Below are 21,895 nucleotides of genomic sequence, written 5' to 3'. Positions count from 1 at the left end.
CCTTTATCTGGAACATGCAACTTCATATTGCATTTAAAAAAAAAAATCTAAACAGCTTGATGACGGAGGTAGTCAAATCTGCCATACAGAATGCTTAAAATACTGAACAAGTTCTGGCTTCACTGTTTCAGACCAATGAAGAAGTGAAGGAGGCCAGAATACCATTTCATACCATTTTATGATGGTATGAAAACTGATACAATACTTGGCAGGTGTCAGCTACCCTGTTAGATTTTATACGATTACCACAATATTTTTCACTGATATTAGTCCCTGCTTGCATCTGCTTAACAGTCTGCTATTCTAGTTGTTTTTATCATTTAGAACTGCAACAATCTACATTGATTTATCCCATGAATGATCCAAACACACCATCAGATTAAAGTCAGGCAATTCCAAGAGTATTTCCAGTCTTCCTGTTCATTTTAAACCAGTTTCGCTTGCATCTTCAACATATTAGGTATACTTGCTACATGTTAGTGATAGAAGCATGTTTCTTACAAGCAGTAGATTGCACATCTTCCTTTGTATGAATCAAGGATGAAATTATTTTCCAAGAGAAACAGTTGTATCATAGTAGAAAAAATCCTCCCGGGTGTGACTCACTCTGGCAAGCTAGTTTCACTGAAGTTACAGACCACTTTGATAAAAATACACAGTACCACTGGATAGATCAAAGGGATGGAACTGAACCTTATGCAGTCACAGAGGTTATAGTCAATTCTTTAAAATGAAAGTGGCTCAACTGCAAGACATTCAGCACCATCAATACAGGAAAATCGTCCAACATGAATACTGTTCCACAACTGCTCTTCCATAAGTGCTCTCCATTTTGCTGTATTATGATTACTTAACCAGAATAATGACTCTAGGAAATGTAGTGATTTTAAGTTGGTGTTCATTTGGCTCTCACAAGAAAACATTCCCATTTCTTATTGGGAGATTGGTTCTTATTCAAAATGTATTATGAGAATTACTCTAAGTGCAAGTACTGCATGCTTACATAATGACTCAACAAGATACTTTTTCCCAATGTACAGCAAGACTTGCAGTGGTTATACATTATAGAGGACAATCAATCATTAAATTGCTAGCTATCATAACAGAAATACAGTCTGGAATTTAGACTTTTTAAACTGGCATTCTTTCTTCTTTGGCTTACTTAAATTTCAGTAGAAAATCAATTCAGTTACCTATTTTTCAACAGAATTGTGCAATGCACTACAGAAACAGTTTGTTCAAGGAACTGAATGGTTTCAAGGTCTAGTTCATAATGTAGAAAAGATGAAGGACTTGCAATCTTTACATTCTGATCCCAGTACAAAGCACAGATTAACACTGATGTAACAAGTAAAGGTTCACAACATATTTTAAGAAAAATGATTAACTAGGCTCCCTGATTCATGAGCTCTGATAGGACAGCAGAACTATCTCCCTCCATCAGCCTCCCTAAAGCATTTATGAATTCCTAAAGACCAATAATACAAAAATATAGCGCTATATACACCTTAGAGTGCTTGCAGTCTACATGAGAAGGATTTTCTCTCTGGGTGAAAGCAGGGCTTAGAAGTAAACAGAGTAAACAAGTAAACAAAAAAATGTGTGTCCATATATGTTAGATTCCACTGAAAGTGCATGTAGTCACCAAGATTTTAGCTGTAGAGAAAGTAATCAACTTGAAGGAGATACTGCTGTACCAGTAGCTAAATTAGGAAGAGCAGGAGTGAGAGCCTTAGTATCTCACAATGCTAAAAAAGTACAAGTCAAAGAAGGTGATTAAAAAAAACAACAACACACACACACACTGATAATAGGTGTTTGAAAAAGGAGAAGATAAAAATCTTTGATTAAGAGTTTAACGAAGAAAAGCACATTATTCTTAACTAAAAAGGACAATGGGAAGAAGCAACAGAAACACCCATGGAGTTTGAGGACTGATCAGAACACAAACTTCATTGTGGCAAAAAGCAGAGAATTCCTTTTTTTTTTTTTTTAATGCTTCTTTACTTGAAAAGACAGTAGAAAGTTGTGTGAAGTTACACGGACACTTGGAGGGATGAGGATTTGCCTTTAAACTCCTTCAGCATCCAAAATCAGTTCTGAAAAATACAGTTTTCTGTCACTGACCTCCTCTTGAATTTTACCTTTTATTTGACAGTGATACAGCTTTAATGAGATAATGCAGAAGCATTAACTCAAATTCGTGGTTAAAAACAAACAAACAGAAAAACATTTCTTATACAAAAAAACAAAACAGAGCACTGGAGAGGTCAAAACGTCACATGAATCATCTGCATTTGAATGAATTTAATTTCTCAGTCTTCCTGCACTTGATTCAGTCACCAGCAAAACATATAAAAGTTAGCTTTAATCCAACTAGTTTGGCTCTTTGTCACAATATAGCTGCAGCAGTCTGGAGTTTAACAGAAGATGGGAAATACATACAGTGAGGGAGAGCAAGCACACGAGTTGTTAGCTTGTGCTGACCTATGTGGTCCTGTAGACAGCAGACTTAGACTAACAAGATGAAAGAGCAACTTCACTGTAGACCTCAAAGGGGAATTCAGTGAAACACTAAAGACATGAAGATTCTGAGTGACAGACTTCTGTGAGACCATGATATCACCCTATGAATTACTGTAAACAACCAATTCCTCTGTTTAAATGTATTAATAGCAGAAAGTATACGGATTTTGTTTCGATTAAGGTGAATATTACTGTACATCTGCTCATACTGAAAGGTGGATAAATTATAGTTTATAGAACATTAGAATTCATGGAGAAGACTCTGTCATACACAGGAAGCAACCAGGTTCAGGATTAATCTAAACAATTGATCATTTGGAGCTTCGTTCATCTCGACAACTCACTTTGCAGTTTAAGTTTGAAAACAAGTGGAACTCATATAGTAAGGAAAAGGAWTTAAGGTTTACCAATTTATTTTTAAATCAAAAACAATAAGGCAAAGTGACATCATATATTATCTGTAGAACTCTGAACAATGCAACTAAAAGATAAAAGTATACAAAAACTCTCTTTAGTAAAAGGCTTCTTCATAGACTTCTGATAAGAAAATATTGACTGAACTAGCATCAGTAATGGCAGTCTGAGGCCCAGCTACAGCCAGGTGGAATGACAATACAGAGGAGGAGAAACCCCTGTGGAATATAGAGTTTCATTTTTCGCTAAATTTGATGACTATTTGTTCTAAAAACTCTAGGCCACATTTTCAAAAGGAACTACACATAAAAAAGATGACTTCTTACTGCAGTAAAAAAAAAAAAAAAATCAGTGAGTTTACTTCCTAAGACTATAGCTTGTACACCTTACTTATAAAAACAGTGTTCCTGGGTAAGTTTGTAATCAGGAGCTCAAGTCTGTATGCTCTACTCCTGCAATCAGAACTGTAAGAGAAGCAATTAAATATTTGAGCTAAGTATTTATTGAGCATAAATGAAATTAAGAGCAATGATGGTGTGGCAACATGGACCTTAGTACTTGTACAGAGATTCCCGTGTCCTCAGCAGCTGGGTACTCATTATACAGTGGCTCGTTCCACCTTAGGTTCTCTGCCACCGAAGAACAAACTTGCTACACAAAGTTAGTTCAAGTCTACACAAGCTTCCATCCCACTTGCAGTCACAATCCAGACACATCCCATGCTCCCATGAAAGCCAGAACCAGATTGCATGATTTGATGTTCTTTAAATTTTTAGTGAGACAGCTTTAAAACTACTGCAAGGTCAACTCATTCTTTGTTAGGCCTAATAATCAGAACTTCAGAGGCTATACAGAAATTCCTTTTTCGTAACACGGATGAGGACCATCAAGAGACTTTTTCCGATTGTTTCAAAGAAAATATTGAGATAATGTTTACAGGTAAGCTAGTAGAGCCATTTCTATAAGGGCATATAATATCAGGCTGTATGATTTGCTTTCAAAATGCAGCCAAATCTCTACCTAATTAATGCTCTAATGACACCAATTTTTGCTAAGTCCCCCCCATTACTTACATTCCTCTCCTACAAGACTAATCTTTCTTAGCCTTTATTTTCAAAGCCTTTCCACATATCTACAGCCTAGCAAGTATAAATATACATATAGCTTGTTCACTGTGTTGTTGCCTGCCCTGCCTCTGAGGCCAGCTTTGATCATCCTTACTTCCAGCTAACATTGTTTTCTAAGCTGCCTCCCACAAGTGGGGAAGGATTCTTAATAAAAAATTCATTAAGCCATAGCCTTATCCTTCTTTCAGCCAAAGCCCAAAAGGCATGCTAGAGGCAGTGAATTATACAAAAATAAAAGACTGAGTACAAAATGGCTACCGCTAGAAGTAATAATCACATATACACAACTATAAATTACTCCTCCCATCCTACAAATGAAGATGTCTTCCCCAAAAACAGAGGGACAAAGTGATAAACTACTATCCTGGTGCTGTTCCACAAATGAACACCCTTGAATTAGATGCCCATTTCTAATAGGTTAGTTCAGTCTTCATTTCAGGCTCTGATCCCTACAAAAAGGTTAGTTTAGAAGTCTGTTAAACAGGGACTCATTTAAACCACTAAAACATTACTGTGCAAACAGTTCCTGAATGGTTCCCTAACTAGTCAAGTTCCAATCAGACTCAGAGAAGCGCAAAATTTAAAGTATTCCTGCCATATTATTCATCTAGTCACTTTGAAAGCAAAATAGATTTGAATGCAGTTTCTCCAACAACTTTTTGATCGTCTCTCCTGTTAAGAGCATCACCAGCCAGCTTGGTTTCAAGTGCCATTACTACAGTTTCAAAGATGAACATACCAAATTCACATCCATCTGCCCCATTTTAAAACTCATATGTTTAATACAAAACATTAGTTACACTGAAATAAAATGTGATTAAAATTATGATCAAATTGATTAATGGGGCAATGGAACAACAAAAAAAACCCCACCCTGAAACACTGAGGGCAATGAAAGCCTTTTTAAAAAAACAACAACAAAAAACTTGGAGTTTAAAAGAGCTTTTAGAGGCAAACAGATTACATGAATCCAACTGAAGATGTCATATTCAAAAAGTGCTAAAAGATATTTATTTTAGAAGAATAAGGAAATTCTGTTCCACTTTGATAAATGCAGAATTTGCGCACAACCACTGTGCATATATATTAAAGACTCCAGAAATATTACTGTAACATCAGTTTATACATCTGCATATTACAGTTCATATGTAAGGAAGTTATTTCACAATAACTGGTACCTATGCTCATATGATTTTTCACACTACAGTTTCACTCAATATGGGCACCACCTGGAGGACAGTAGAATATGAGACATTATTTTCAACAGGAACATAACTATGGTTTAAAGAAAGTTACATTTTTCTGTACGTAATTGATTTAATTTCTCTAAAAGGAAGTAAGAGTTTTTACAAGTTCTAGTAACTACAGTAGCTAAAACAAAAAAATCCAGAGTGAAAATGATAAAGTAATTATTCCCACAAAGATTTATTCAAGTGGGACCCTTTTTTTCTTCATTTTTAACATTAACTTACTGCAGGATTGTGGAGCTGAAGTTTTAGTATCTTTGTGTACCCAAATACAGAGGAGCTGTAGCTACTGTGGTCCATAAAAGGGACAGGGGTCTACTACTATAATCATGTCATCTGTCAGAGGCTTTCACAAATAGAGCTGCTGTATTTCAAAACAGATTGTACAGTTCCTGTACACACAAAGAATGCAACTCTCAAGTCAACATTTGTTTGGGATTTCAAGATATTCAGACTGCTACCCTGGCCAAGCTGCCAAATTCCCAGAATTCTGAGAACGCACTACCACCGGACAATGGGCACAGGCAAATCTGTGCCTAACACAATGTACACCCTCCTTACCATACAGAGCAGAGAAAGAAGCTTTTTCAACTCTTATCAGTCTTGCTATTAATGTTTTTTTTAATATGTAAATGGTAAAACATTTATTTGTTACTGATGATTTCAAATCAAATAAAATGTGCACATTGTGCAAGTCACTCAAGTATATATAGAAAAGAATTAAGGAATTAAATATGAAACTATATCTTCTAATAACATTTTTACTGTGCAATGTTACATCAATAATACATTTAGAGCAACACCATTAGTAGGTTAATGCCTGCTGAGACCTCTTTCTTCCACCTCATAATAACCAAAGTGGTAGGTATGAGTTCATATTATTTGACTATATCTTAAGAGTAGCTCTTCAAATAGAATCAATACTACTCAGTGGCTTAAAACAGATATCAAAACATTTGAAGCCCGAGTTAAAAAGAATGTTAAAAACAGAATAGGATCTGAAATATAAAAACACATTAAAGTAGTTTGGACAGATCGTTGGCAGCTACTCATGCCCTTAAGATAAAATTTTATCTGGCCATATGTGCACAACTTAACTCCAGTCATTTGTCATTTTCTGTAGCAATAAATTTTCAAAGCATTTTACTTCCCAGACAGGTAGGTTTTATAATGCATGTTTTCTAAACATAATAGAAAATTCCAGAATGTGTGATAAATGCATCTCTTCCAGTTGTCTTATTCTATGGTAGTTGGTTCTATATAGAGACAAAAAGGGACATATAAGTTGCACAACCAAATTCCAAACTGACGTTTTTCCTTCCAGTTTCATTTTCAAATATCTGAATTTCCAGAATAAGCGGGTGCCCAGATAAACACTTAGCCTCTGCTTGTAGATCACTAATTCCAGAATAGATACTATTTACATCTCCTTTATTATATTTTTACTTGCAGTGAATTTGGGTTTTAATATTAATGCAAAAGTGTTTTAATACTACTTGAACTTTCAGACATGCAAAACTAGATCTTTTAAAGAAGCGAGATAAAATACATGCAAGCACAATACTTTTTGTGAAGAAAGGCTTACCTATTCACCATTTGCATAAATACTCTTTAATGTAAATCAGTGTAATTATTTTGAAAAGGTAGATTCTGCAGTATGTACTTACTAGCTCACTTGGAGTTTCTACTAACAGGAAATCAAACTATATGAATGACGAGATAGCCTGTACTGGTATTCCCATGCTTTATGTCAATAAAAATAATTAAAATTAATTGTGAAAACCCATCACAGCTTAGACAGTTGTAGTCCTTCAGAAATGAAGAGCAGACCAAGCCATAAAAGAAAAATGATTTTCCTGTTCTTTATTCTAATGTTTTATTCATACCATTATTGTTAAAGTAATTCTAACTAAAAAAAAAAAAAAAAAAAAAACTGAAACCTTAACTAGAAGTTTTAACAACAACAAGATTGGGCTTTGCTACAATTCTGAAAAATATAAACATGTTTGTGACTAATAATTAATGTTTCAGTAAATATACCCGTTTCATAAATGAACTTCAAGAAACTGATTGATGAAATGGGGGAGACACCACCCCAAGCACTCACATAGGCAAAACCAGAGCAATGTAACACAGGCCTGAAAAATACAAGTTATAGCTGTTTTAATTGTGCAACTGACATTATCCTTCCAGGAATGAAAGATTCTTCACGACCAAAAGAATTTGTGAAAATTTGTAAATGATTTCCCTACTACTTCCATTGACAGCTATAGCAGTAACATACATTCAGGTTGGAACGTCCAGACCAGTAAACGTCTATAAATAACAATTAAAGATGTAAAACTAAGAAAATGTTCTGATAATGATTCATGCATGACAGAACTTTTAGAATATTTTAAAAATACATTTTCAATGAGAAAATCCATGAAAAGAACACACTAAATTATGTACAGACTAGAATTCTTGGCTTTCAGCTGCTGGGAAGACACTCATGCCATTTGGTTGTTGCTGGTTAGGTTTTATTCAACACACTGCCCCAGTAAGGAAATATATGTGATGAAATCAGGGCTAGGTTGAACCTCTAAGTAAGACAAAGGTAAACAGTCAGGTTCCTGGAAGAGATTCAAAATAAAAAAATAAAAAGTTAAAAAAGAAAAAGACAGCAGCCAATTACAGTCAGTAGGTAAAGACACGCACCTTGAAATATAACAAGCCTGCAGTTCCTGGAGTGCTATCTTGTGATCAGTGAGACTGAGCAGCCAGCGGGAATCGCTCTTGGTATCGCTGGGGCAAACTCTAGAAACAAAATCTTTGCCAATTTGGAGGGTGCTAAGAAGTCTATAGCAGCTGATGCAGTAAAATTTATTTGTGGACCGTATTTCAGTAGACTTTAGTTTTCTCAGCTCCAAGTTTGCTAGAGGAGGAATATCTCAATACAATATTGTGACTCTTGGGAAAATTACTTTTTTCAGAAGCAGTGGCTTTCACTCTGTATAGCATCACATCACTGCCAAAAATCCCAACTCTGCAAAAGCCAGGTGTACGAGGTTCAAGTATCAAGGATGAAGAAGTTGAAGTAGACCAGTAAAAGCACTTCCACTTTGTCCTTTGGAAGTTCAGTTTCTATCAGGGAAGGCTGAGAAGAAAAGCCAGCTCTCCTTTCATACCATCAGAAACACACCTCTGTATGATAAGGGCCTCAGGAACAAAAAGAAGGGTTTAACTAAGACTAATCCTTATCCTCCTGAGAGGCTACTGACAAAGAACAGTATCATAGCAGTGTTGTGATGAGTCATGCTGTCATAAGGCCTTAGGAGTCAGCAGTAGCACAGAACACACATGGTTCTTCCCAGTCCTAGTGTTGATGGAACATGACACATGCCCTTGGCTCTTCCAGCCGCAGAGGCTTTAGCAAATAACCCATTTAGCCTTATCTCCACATACAACACCATTCTGTCAGGCCATCTTTCTCCCAATAACTTTAAACTTGTTGGCCAATTTCAACCAATTATGGCAGAACAAATATCTAAAGAATACACAGTTCCTATAACTTTTGTGAAAAATGAGGTTAAGATCCACATGAGCAAGAAAGAGGCCAACATGTTAGCTCCAGCAGGCATCTGCACTTTGACTTGTTTACTAGCAAAAAATCAGCATGTACTTAGCTCAGAACCAGCCACTGCATATGTCAGCTTTTGCCCAGTGAATAATAAGAATCTAAAGGCACTGGGGGAGGGTAAATGAAAAGTTCGTAAGAAAAAAAAAAATTAAGCTTCATTCATTGTCTTTTGACACTGTAGCTGTGTTATTGTTATTAAATCTCACTGTATCAGAAACAGGTCACCAAACAAAAGCATGTACTCACCAACACAATGCATAACTGAACGAGGTCAATAATTTTAGTTTAAAGAAGGGAAGAGTTTATCATTGTCTCCAAAATACAGAAGAAAAATTTCAAAGACAGTATCTTTAATAATACTCCAATAAAAATGGAGTCACTAATACATGCTTCAGTTGGCACTTCCTTTGGACAATGAGAAAGCTATACCATGATGTTTGGAACATCTTGCATAACTTTTGATCTGTGACTGAGACTGCATAGAGAAATATAATGTAGAGCACATGGCAAGCAATAGGAGGGGAAAACAAACAAACAAAAACCCAAATCCACAAAACCCCACCTCTATTCAATTCTAGTGAGGAAGCTTTCTATTGGCGTAACATAGATCCTGCCTACATTTGTATAACAGCTTTCCACTTCGGTATTTGGTTGTTTTGGCATAAAGCCTGCTGATACACCAAATTAAGAAAACCTTTAAACCATCTTTTGCAGCCAGCTCAGCACAAACATTTGCCTTTAATCTGGTGAAAGGCTGATAGGTCTCCAAAATTGCTTGTCATCTCTGCCATGTATAATGATTGAAAACATAAGATTCTGCTTTAACCTTCCCCCCCACCCCTTTTTAAATATTTAAAAAACCAAGAAGTTATTGCAGAGGTTTTACTCTTAAAAATGCCTCCACTTTTTCTTTGTTTTGGAAGTCATTAGAAAACTTGTGAAAACTTCTGTTATAATGGAAGCCTGACAGCAGTAAAGAATTCAGATCTGAGGAGGGATTTTTTTCCTCCCCCTCCTTGGGAAGTAATCCTAACCCTAAACTCAAACAGCCATCTAGGTGCCTCCATTCATGAAGACAGGAATACCAACTTTATGGACTGTCAAGGATGAATACAAAAGAAAAAACCCTTCTACATTTGCCTTTAGACTAATTTTTGTAAAAGCCTAATATAAAAAAGGTAATCTTAGAAATAAGATACATCTATATAATTAGCATCACGTCATTACCTCAGAAATCAAGTATTACTTGAAGATATTCTAGCTAAAATGGATCTGATAAAGCCATGTGCTAAGTCATAAAAAGACACCTAGAAAGAATTCAGTTTTTTAATCAAAACAAGCCATTAGGCTTGATGTCCTTGAATTCAGCTTCTGCTCTGTAGAGTTGAAAGTGTCCTAAAAAATCCTGCATTCCTAAAGGTGCATTTGGGGAGGGAGGGAAGGAAAACAAGAGGAGAACAAGCACATGCCACTGACTCATTTCTTCCATGGTACCACATTTATATGAAAAGAAACTAGAATAGTTTTAGGTTGAACTTTGTAAGCTACTCATTTATAATACAAACTGCTTTTTTTGACTGAAGATGCAGAATACTGCAGTACTGCAGAGAACATTAATAGGTAGTATAAGTACTAAAAAGGGGAAATAGTACCTTCCCCAAAAAGAAGCTTCCAGAGGGAAAAAAACAAATGGAGATTTAAGAATCAGTTCAAAAACTCTTTGCTTTAAGTATAATATTGCTACTACAAATCTATAAAATGTAAACTGTTTTATTGCACAGAAGATAAAGTTACCTATAGAACAAAACCATGCAAAAACTAAAGTGTTCTACAAAGTATTTAAAGTGCCAAATATAAATTACAACATAAATGAGTCAAAACTGTAACATCCAGGAAAAAAAAATTCACTCTTTAGCCAAACACAATTACTGACATTTAAGTGCAACACCAGTATAACTAGTTAAACTGTTGCTTGTTGATAGAAAGTGAATCTCCATCAGTGCTAAAAAAACACTTTTCTTCTGCAGCAGAAGTGTATGTAAAACAATTTATACCAGAAGATTTTACTTAATTTGCTCTTCACTCACTGTATGTCATATTGAACCTCTTCCTAATAGGTAAACAACTCTTTCAAAGTGTTTACAAGCATCTTTTTAACCTATTATAGAAAGCATATTGTTACAATATGATAAACGTTGTTACAATATGATAAAAGTTGTTTTATTTTCTAGATATCAAATTACTGCTCTGGAGTCTCTTAAAGGAAAATTTTGATTATAACATTCTAACAAAGCTGACTACTGAAATGGACTTAAACTATTTTACTTTCAAAAAATGTTTTTCTTCACACACTTTTGATATAGGGATTTCCCACCACACACACTCTAGTCTGTTCCCCATCCTTTAACTAACAGTATCAGGAGGAAGGCAGACTGCAGTTTCTTACATGCTTTCCTGCAGAATCCAGGAATTTAAGAATTAACAGGGAGGAAAGCATGCCACAGAGTAGATAGGTAAAAACATAACATTGAAGAACTTCTGCTTTTGCAAGGTTAGCAGCTGTTTCATTGTGTTCGTTTACTCCAGCAGTGACAATGCATCTGATGTAAATTGCTGCAAGGATCTTAATTAAGGACAACTCTTTACAGATAAACAGCTCTTGATATTTCTACAGCAGCAAACATGATGCAATGTTACATGTTGAGTTACCTAGGCATTTCTACTACAGGCACATCATTCAAAGAAATTACCAGTCAGTCCACTCCAGCAGGAGTATGTATGTAATTTCTTCCAAGTGTCTGGATATCTAATCCTATAATCCAGTACAGCTAGTAAAGACTAGGAGACTTTGGATCAAAGCACTTTGACCTTTTACCACTTACGCACTGCATGCAGATAACCTAGTTTAAGGTAATCCTTCTACAGGGGCATAGGTCCTCCTACTTTTCACTTTTTTAAGCAGGTGTGTTTTCTGTTGAAATCATTGATGGGTAAGTGGAAAAAAGATGACACTCCAAGTAGCTCAAAAGGAAGCATCAATCAATCCATTTTGAATCATGCTGGATCCAACAGCTTTGGGTTGTCAGAAGCATGATGCATTTTAAGACATTAAGGCACTGTGGGAAGGAATAAAATGAAAACCCCACATATTCTGAAGCAGATGGTGGTCAACCTAGATGGAGATAATATACAGACTATCACGAAACTTTGTCAGCCCAGACCACTCACAGTTGATCTAGTGTCTCTAAACAGCATTTGAAAGTCATTACTATGACACACTGACCACACAGTAATTCTCTTTCTTTTAGCAAATATGTAGCTCTAGTAATGTTCTGTGGGCTATCAGAAATATTTCTGTCTTCTCTTGTAAGTATCATCACTCACCCCAACAGCCATCCGCACCCATGAAACAAGGCGGAGAAGCCTAATCTGCAAATTTGGCCTTCTATCTGAAATATAGCTGATAGGACTCCAGTGCCAGAGTTGAGATACTCAGTATTACTAACACAGTGTTCTCCAGTGTTACAGCTCTTAGCTTTGTGAAATTTAGAGCTGTCCTACAAATACCAGGCAGTTCTTCACAGTCTGAAGAGATACAATAATATAAAGGGGAGAACTCAAATGAGCTGCATGGGGGTCATCCAAGTAGTCGCTTCTAAACTTCAAATAAAACAACTGTAACATCTAGGGTTCCTATAAAGGAGATGCTTGTTGCTCAAAGACTAAGAGTACTAAACTGCCACCACATTACGAGAAATATAACTAATGAAAAGTACTTTATTCCTCCTCCTCAAGGAAAGTGCTTTTTTTGACTACCCAAGGAGGCAGTATTATTTTTCAGCAAGCTTTTTAAAGTTATTCTAAAAAATACTTAGAACACTTTTATAGAATTTTAAAATCATTATAAACACACATTAGTAGGATCAGATTTCAGTTACTTTCAATTTAGTAACTGCAGTAGAATCAAATATTTCAATGTGTGCTGCAATATAATCAGCATAACTAATGGTAGTCACAAATAATTAAAAATACTATCAAGTCATATTAAACAAATATATATTTCTTTAAATGTACTAAAACAGTCTTTATCAATATTAGTTTTGCCTAMAAGTTTCATTGTATCAATTTATAACAAAGAATCTCTCTTTAGAGGAACTTATCTTTAATCTTCTGTTCCTGGTAAGATTTTCTTTGTTTTACAGTCCAGACAYACTGGACGGCTCATACAAGGATACGCTTCCATTAATTAGAGAGCAAAGATGGATTTTATATCATCAGTCTATTTGACCACTTCAAACTGGCCACAATGCACTCTCTAAAACTTCACTGCAACCATTAAGTTATCATGTAACCAATCACAAACATCAAAACGTACCAGTTTTTTCCGATGTTCTGAGAAACACCATGTCAGATGGGATTCGTTGATTCTGAGGAGAGGAGGAGAAAAAAGTAATTTTTTTTAAGAAAAAAAAGAATTCCAATCAAATGTCCAGTAAGATCAGTCACTAAAAGGTCACACTTGGATTGAAACTCAATTAAAATAGGATTTATCAAAGTACTTTACATTCAGCATTTGCAATTCAGAAATCAATATTTTCAAAAAATTATACAATAAGCAAACAACAGCTAATCCTTTCAGATTCTGTTTAAAAGTGAATCTCAAATGTCTGAAGAATTGACAGATTTACATTCTTGAACTATTGTTTTCTGACAAGAAATGTAAACATCTAATTGAAATCCTTAAAAGAAAATAATTTTAAAGAGCAAAACCCCAACACTTAGTTGGCACAGATAATAGACCAAATGGTGAAATTTAAAACATCTATCTTGGCATTTAAATTGCACCCGCTGTGCATACCAAGTATGAGTATTCCCTGACATCCTCTCCTCTCTCCCTACATACACATACACAGAGCAGACAGGGAGGCTGGATATAGTACTTTCCTGTTTTATATGTTTACAAACCTCTCCTTTACAAAGGCAAAAGTGAATAGCATTTTTTTCTCAGTACATAGGGCATAGACAGAGGCATGGTCAGGTACAGTTGCATGCCTGTTCTGCTCTTTCCCCTTCAAGTATGTAACTACCTGTAACAAATCATGTTTTCAATTTTTTGCTGAACATAGGCCAATCTAAGCCTTCCCAGATTAAATGCCACCCCCCACCACACACACACACACACACTATTCGCCATACAGCTACCCAAATCCTAGCTCTCCCATCTCTTGTGCACAGGGCAGCTACCACCTCACAGTTGCACATTGCCAACATCGGGTTTAAGAATGAAAAACTGAGGCAAGTAAAAATAATTAACAGGCAAAAGCCTAAAATAGACATAGGACTGGAAAGTTAAAGTAGTGACAGACTAAGCTGATGGGGACCAGAGTGAATACTGGGAAGAGCAATGGGAAAAGATACAGTACTGAATTTTGTGTAGCAAGTTTCCTGCCACGCATCTTACAGCCAGTATGCCGCATTATTTATTTTTTGAACCTGAAGCAGAACACACAGATTCTTTTGGTTTTCCCTTACAGACTACCTTTAACTGAGTAAGAAATCTCAGGGGATTAGCAATGGCTTCATTAGTTTAACACTAAAATATATTTCCCAATATTCATTTAAAATTACTTGCCCAGAGGCTTTAACACATTAAGTTTTACTTAGAACAATTGACATTTTTCACACAGAAGGTACCTCCATTTAAGAATTAGAGGCACACTTGTTTATACGGCCCTGAAAGCCACTGAATAGCCATGGCTCATCTTTTATTTTTGAAGAGATCAACTGCCTGCTTGAAGTAAGAAGGGAAGGGAGAAGAAAAAAAWAWATATATATAAATATATATACACACCACACACGGCATATCAAGCCCATTGCATGGCATACATTAACCTCAAGGGGGGTTGGCCTTTAAAATAAATCTGAATGAATTTGCTAGTCAAAATAAAAAGTTAAATGTATTCAGTGTATAAGCATTTCAAAACTTCATACAACTATTTTACATTTCACACTTCAATTATCAATGGCAAAATTCAGTTATAGTAATGCAGTTGTGGCTCTATTTTGTGGATAAGCTACCAGCTATAGGAAGCTGTCTAGTTATTTTAAATAGAAGAAACAGCAATGAAGATGGGACCAAACTAACCTGAAAACTTCTATTCAAGATACTAAGTAATGGAATGTCTAGCCTAACAAATTCAGAATTCAGCAAGTACACTGATTCACTCTATCAAACACACATCTTTCTAATAACCCTGAGAAGTCATAACTATCAGAGAAGTGTAATGGGCTCAAAACTGAGCTTTTCATGAAATTAAATTATAATTTATACATATGTATATTTTAAATACATGTGTGTGTATGTATATGTATGTGCATATGTATATAAAAATTAATATCCTCAAGTTCAGCATGTGGCAGCTCTGAACCTACTTAGCCCAACAGGAATCTAGGCAACAGCCTAGATGACACCATTGGTAAACAACCATTCAAAAAAGGAATAAAGACCCACACAGAGTGCTGGGAATGTTTGCCATCCTTCCCCCATCCCCAAGTCAGTCCTCCATCTCTATATTTAAGGATGTGAAACTTCTCTTAACTGTAAAGAACTCACCATTCTGAATCTGGTTTGATTTGAAATCCCACACTTTTTTTTCTTTTTTTTTTCTTCTTCTTTTTTTTTTTTTTTTTGGAAAGCATCAGATCCCCTTCATCACTGCATGTTATAGAAAAAAATCCTACAAGTAAATAAACCTACAACACAACCCACAGCTGAAGCTACACAATCGGGCAAGATAAGCAAGCACTGCTTTGTATGACACTTCACTTAGTCTTGATGGAGTTTGAGACCTTCAAAATACCGTGCTTGACTATCCATAAAAATTAGTGCAGATGGTGAAAAAAATTCTTATTGTCTCACTAGTAATGGAGAATAAGTGTATATTTACACCAGACAACAACATTTAACAAATTGATGCTTCTTCCATACACAATGCTGTACACTAACATTTGCCTTGATTCTGGAGAAGTCAGTCTCATATAGCAATACTATTTCTGATCATAAAACAACTTGGATATTGTGAATGTTTTAACAGTAGGTGAAGATTTTAATAACTCCAGAGAATTCTTCCCAGAGTAGCATGCAATCACAAGAACATCACTTGGAGTAGTGTGATTGAATATATCTGATAGAGTAAATCACCAGATTGTGTTATGTGGGCTCAGTTTTCAAAATAAGATGTTTTAACTCCAAAAATCTGGAAGACGCGTCTCTTGTCCACTTCCTTGTAACATACTCTCGAGGACACTGGCTTGGAAGTAGGACTGCAAAAACTAACTCTATTATCTATCTATGAGAAGGCCAGTAGAGGAGGGAAGTGAAAGTCTACGGAAATAGTAGATCAGGAAGTAGAACCGATCATTGCTTCTTTTATCTTAAAGAAACAAGAACAGCTGGAAAAATTGAGCAAGTCTGGAAGCACTGGAAGATAGATCTATGTTCTCATTTATCTAAAAACTTCTATGCTGCCAGCAAAAATTCCTACTCATAACTAAAAAAACCCCCTGCATTTTCAAGAATGGATATTTCATGATTTGTAGCAATTCCCATTTATTTCTAAAAGCATGAAGAGTTAAAAAAAAATCCATGTGCTTGTCTGAATGTCAACAGTACGCACCTTGAAGGGGCTGTTCACCTGCCATTGCAGCTGATACAGCATTTTTGGAATCTTGCCATCCAACAGAAAAAATTAGACATGTACTGAAGTTTATTATTTATTATGAGCCCAGACTCAGCTAGGAACATCCCATGTTCAGATTGGGAAAAAACTGCAAAAAAGGTTAACCTTAATAATATACATTACTATTTATACACCATCAAAAAACAAAGAGGAAGGAAAAATGCCAATTCAAAATTAAGTCTTTCTTTAAATGACAGTAACAAATAAACAGATATACAGTCTTTATATAGATTAGCTATACATTTCTGCAGCTTTCCTGCCAGTTCCGATGTAAAACCATTACACAAGTTTGAGGTTACTGGCTTCATGCCTACAAACTTCAGTTACTCACAAACAAGCTAAACATTTAACAGACCCCTCCCCCGTAAATTTTGCCAAAGTAATGACTTAACAATCCTATATAGAATTAAATAGATGTTTTAGCATCAGAATGAATTATCAGTTTTGATAAGTCATTACCAACTTCCATGAAGAATGCATGTTTTCTATTCAGTGCATGAGAAGTTTACCTGGTATTTACTATCCAAGAATCAAGTCTCTAGACCTGACTGAAATAAAATTGGGGAGAATGACTGAAATTAGTCATGGGATCATTTTCACATTCTAATAGCAAAATGCATCTTGATTTTATGTCTTTTTAATGTGTTCTCTCTACTTGTTTTTCTTCTTGTAAAATAACAAATTCTCTTTTATGAATAAAAATATCTGAATGTCTTCTTCCAAGCAACACAGGCTAGAGACAGAGTCTTGTCTTTACTTTCTCTTTAAGGAAAGACGTCCAGTATTTTAGACAGACACCTCTTTCTTCATCAGGTTTTCCATATTTTGGAAGTAGGCAGAAAGGTACTGCAGAAGTAGTAGATACCACAAAAACTTTGTCACTATCACTGCTGACACTGCAGAGCAAAGATTCCCTTGTAACGATGTAGTACTTGATACCTAGTCATTATAAAAGAGTGACTACACACAAACAGATGGCAAGTGTGCCACAAAAGTCTTTATTTCCTCCATAGTGAGGTGTTAAAGTTCTACTGTACATCATCACAGAGGAACAGCAGCAATATATCAATCGTGTTACCCCTCTCACGCCATATTTATCAAACTGAAACAAGTTAAAATGGTAACATATACAACTTTGAACATTCAGAAATCCATGAACAAAGTACGTGATGGCAATTACCATGGAGATGGAGCTAGAAGTTTATGATACACACTGAAATTTGAATATATAAGTCATGAAAATGGCTTGAATATATTGTTTTGCTTGAGTTATGTCTAAGTAGAATTAGACTCCAGGGAAGGAGCACTTCCATTTCTCTGTTTGCCTATGCTGCAGACTCATTTCTACAGATCTAACTATAAAGAGATGATGGTCAACACAAGTTATGTATTTCCCCAACTTCTGGTTTCCCACAGTAAGCTCCACACCACCATAGTATACTACCTAAACTGGCCAGATTGAAAAGCAAGGTAACCCACAAACATTAAACCTCAAATACATTTATACTTCCCTGCAATATAGGCTACATTATTCACTTAAAAAATAATATTTCTAAAAGCTACCAAATTACTTCATTTCTCTCATGGTATTATCATAAAATCTTTCTTTATATAAATTCCCCCCAACTCTCTATTTAGTCTTCCAATTGCGCTGCCAATAAAGTACAGATTCTCAACGCCTTGCATTTCCTGTCTTCTCTTTTGCCACATACAGTGAACCAAGTATTGTTCTCATTGACTAAAATATTCTTGCTGGCTTCCGAGTTGGAAATGGAAAGTGCAGTTCACAGTTCAATTTGTGTCTGTGTACTGCGCAATACTGCAAGTTAACAATAATCACAAGCCTTACAAATATTGGTTCTATTTCACTTTATGTTTGAGATTAAAAAACAGTTGTGTCCCCATGCTGCTGCCCAAGAGAAGCTCTCCAAATTTGAAGACAAAGCATTACTGTTCTGCATGCTCTTAAACACTATTTCTTAAATTTTACACTCTTCACATCTTCAAAAGGTGTTTCAAACTATCAATAAGCTACAGTGACTAAATAACAATATCTTAACTCATCAACTCATCCCTTCAGTTACCTTATTGAGAAACACTACACACATCTTTTACTTACGAACCCACAAGTAAACAAAAATGTACCTTAACAAAAGCCAAGGAGATTAAAGAGCTAGAAAGCAGCACATATGCTTGGGACAAGGGGGTGGGGGGAGGTGTTTTCCAGATGACAAACATCTTTTGGCTTTTAAAAATAGGTAATATTTTCTTCTACTCAGCCCTTTTCCTACCTTAGTATTAGTGCATTAGTAACTTTTCAGTTAAGGAAACAACAGATACATTATTCAGTGCGAAACTGTTTCAACTCCTCTGCAGACACTTAGAGCTGTTCTGCAATAAACCAGGCCTATAAAAATCAGAGGACTTTCAAGGCTTAAATATAGAAAAAGTTTTTCACTTAAGTTATTAGTATTTGTGAGCAGTCATGAGTTAACATATAGATCTTCATCTCAAATGAGTCATTAATTTCACTGCGGAAATGCTGTTGATGCATCTTCCAGTCAAATACAATGTTAACTTGTTCTTTTGCCATTAGAGTGAGCAATTGAACACTTCACACCCCAATGGTTCTTTGGCTTAAGAGTCATACTCTGAAATTGAAAACTGCTTATTTCAACAAAATACACTTCTCAATAGAAGAGGAAAACATTTAATTTCATTAGTCTGAAGGCACACACAGTTAGGCCATGATAAAGAAAAGGTGTGGGACAGAGAGGAAAGGAGCTTGAGGCTGAAATGCAGCATTCAGTTACTGTGCATGCAGCTCGTGCATCTTACTGACATACCTGAGTAAAGTCTTCATCAAAAAGAATTCTACACATTATTTCCCTAAATCCTTACCATTTTTTCATTAGAAACTTCAGCTACTCAAAGTATTATCTGTAAGCTGCTGTAAATAAAGCTGAAATAGATGCTAATTATCTACCTTACACAAGACAGATTGATCCCCAAAGTAATTCCAACTTTCTCAATTCCAGCATAATTCACAAGCTAATGGTTTTCCGTAAATTTCAGTGAAGGCAGATTACCTATGTGGCCACTAGAGTCTTTCCTATAGCATATACAATAATTAGTTTCAGGTTTGGAGATTACCAAAGCCSTAAGAAGTTTTCTAATCAAAATCAAAGCCAACTGGCATCTTGTCTTGTTTATTCTCAGTCTCCTAGAAGATAAGGAATATGGGCAACTGACAGCTGTAAACTAGCTCCGCCTGTACTCTAAAATAGCAAGGAGTAAGACAATTCAGGTGTGGAGGGTGGACACATTAGCGGTAATCTCATCTACGCTTGTAAATCCTGCAGACAGCAGCCCAAAAAGGCATCAATACAGGTAGCAAACAAAAGCAAGAAATAGCACAAAATACACTAAAATAAAATCTATTTTAAGTTGAGAGCAGCAAACCAAATGAGACTTGGGTATATGTTTTTTTTTTCTTTGAACTACAGAAGAAAGAAAAGAAGGAAACAGAAGTTTTCCCCCAAACAGAAGAGATTTCTCCCATGTGGCTGAGGAAAATAATGTCTATCCACTAGCAAATCATGAGTGAAATACCAAAGAAAAAGGAAAGGTGTTAACAAGTGAGGCAGCATGAAATAAATCAACAGGGCATTTTTGCTGAAGGATTTCTCCTTTATGAAAAGTAATTTACTCTGCTACATCAGGAAACAGGAGTAAATCCCACCAAGAAGTTTAGAAAAGTCTAGTCACTAATCAGGTTTCACTAAGGATTCTTCTACCAGACTGCAACTTGCCATACAACACCTCAAATGAAGCAGCAGATACAAGTTTCAACTTGAGGTACCTCTTTCTAGTATCTCGAGGGATTGACTGTTGATAAAAAGCATGATGGGAATTACTTGTTGGCATCTAGAAAGTTGGTCACCCTTCCCGAATGAACTTGTACAAAAATAGCTTCCTCCAACACAAAAACTAACTTGACTTTCAAGGTCTCAATAACTTCTTAGCACACAAGAAAGCCAAATAAACTGCAGTATAGTATGGAACAAAAAACTGCACATCTAGTCCATACATATATTCTTCTATTACAGGAACAAGAACAGAGCTTGAACTTGCATCTGTTATAGATGAGTTTTCCCAAAATCATTTACTAAAAAACAAATCAACTGAAATAAGCACTGTCCTTATTACAATACTAATACAGAAGAAAAGAGAAAGTTCACAGCTCTCGCTCAACATCTGCAATCAGAATAACTAGAAAGCTTTTTTAATATAACCTCTCCATGAAGGCTTCACACACAGAAAAGCACAGATGTGAACATCAGAAGAAAGTATCCATAATCAGACAGCTTAGAACATCTACCACAGCACAAGCCAGCGAATTTCATTGATTGTATTCCCTTCATTACATAAATGTAAGCATATACTAATTTGTAAAATATAAATATTTACATTCAATTAAGCTTATAATTAAATCCAAAAAGAAGTAAGCTTCCTTGAAGATTCTCAAATAAGACTGAACTAATACACTGGTAAGTGGTTCGTACTTCACAGATAAGTACTTCAGTATACTTTTCTTCAGAAAATAATTAGCACGATAATAATTTAGTCTCTAAAATATATTTAAAAAGCATCAACCTTTTCCACTATGATGAGGTCTCCAACTTGTATGTCTGAACTCTTAACTTGCACTTTACCTTAAAAAAAAAAAGAAGAAGAAGAAATGTAATCAGCTTAGGCAGACATTAATAAAGAGTCACAAGAATATAAACCTGAGAATGTAAGTTATATTTAAAGGTGTTGTTTAGTGAAAATATTACAATTTATACAAAATGGATCTTTGAAGAACACATTAATAAATAGCTGTCATCTGTTTGACTAAATAATTCAACAGTTCAAAAAGCATATTTTTTCAACATGTTGGCTATTGTAAAAGTATTACAAATACTTTTACATTACTTCAATTTTACTTTACTACAAGATATTTGAGTCTGACCTATAGTATCAATGATACCGTTGCACAATTGAAGAAAAGAAGTCTTTCAAATCAAGACAGCACTTCTAACTCTGAGTAGTCAAGAGTTGTTAAACTTACTCTCATGGAGTGCTCTAACAGATGTGAGTTGTTAGTCACAGCCCAGTTACCAACAGGTAGTTTTATTTGGCCACAACAAGTTACTGGTGTAAGTGGCACTGACTGACACT

At 35.4% G+C, this 21,895-nt stretch overlaps 1 protein-coding gene across 5 annotated transcripts in view; it reads right to left on the bottom strand.

Annotated features, from left to right (window-relative positions):
• Positions 1-21,895, bottom strand: part of ATP9B (ATPase phospholipid transporting 9B (putative)) — a 180,387-nt gene that overhangs the window by 117,692 nt on the left and 40,800 nt on the right. For all 5 annotated transcript variants that reach the window (XR_003255779.1, XM_026079780.1, XM_026079781.1 and 2 more), the window contains 2 exons: positions 21,329-21,387; positions 13,309-13,360 (listed from right to left, as the gene is read on the bottom strand). Coding sequence is in view for 4 of the 5 variants with exons in the window: in XM_026079780.1 (XP_025935565.1) it covers positions 13,309-13,360; positions 21,329-21,387 (111 nt within the window). In the remaining variant the exon portion in view is untranslated. The remainder of the gene's footprint in view (positions 1-13,308; positions 13,361-21,328; positions 21,388-21,895) is intronic.

This window comes from Apteryx rowi, unplaced genomic scaffold (genome assembly GCF_003343035.1).
Source record: "Apteryx rowi isolate R43461 unplaced genomic scaffold, aptRow1 scaffold_50, whole genome shotgun sequence".
Lineage (NCBI taxonomy): Eukaryota > Metazoa > Chordata > Aves > Apterygiformes > Apterygidae > Apteryx > Apteryx rowi.
This window is presented reverse-complemented; position numbering and strand designations above follow the sequence as displayed.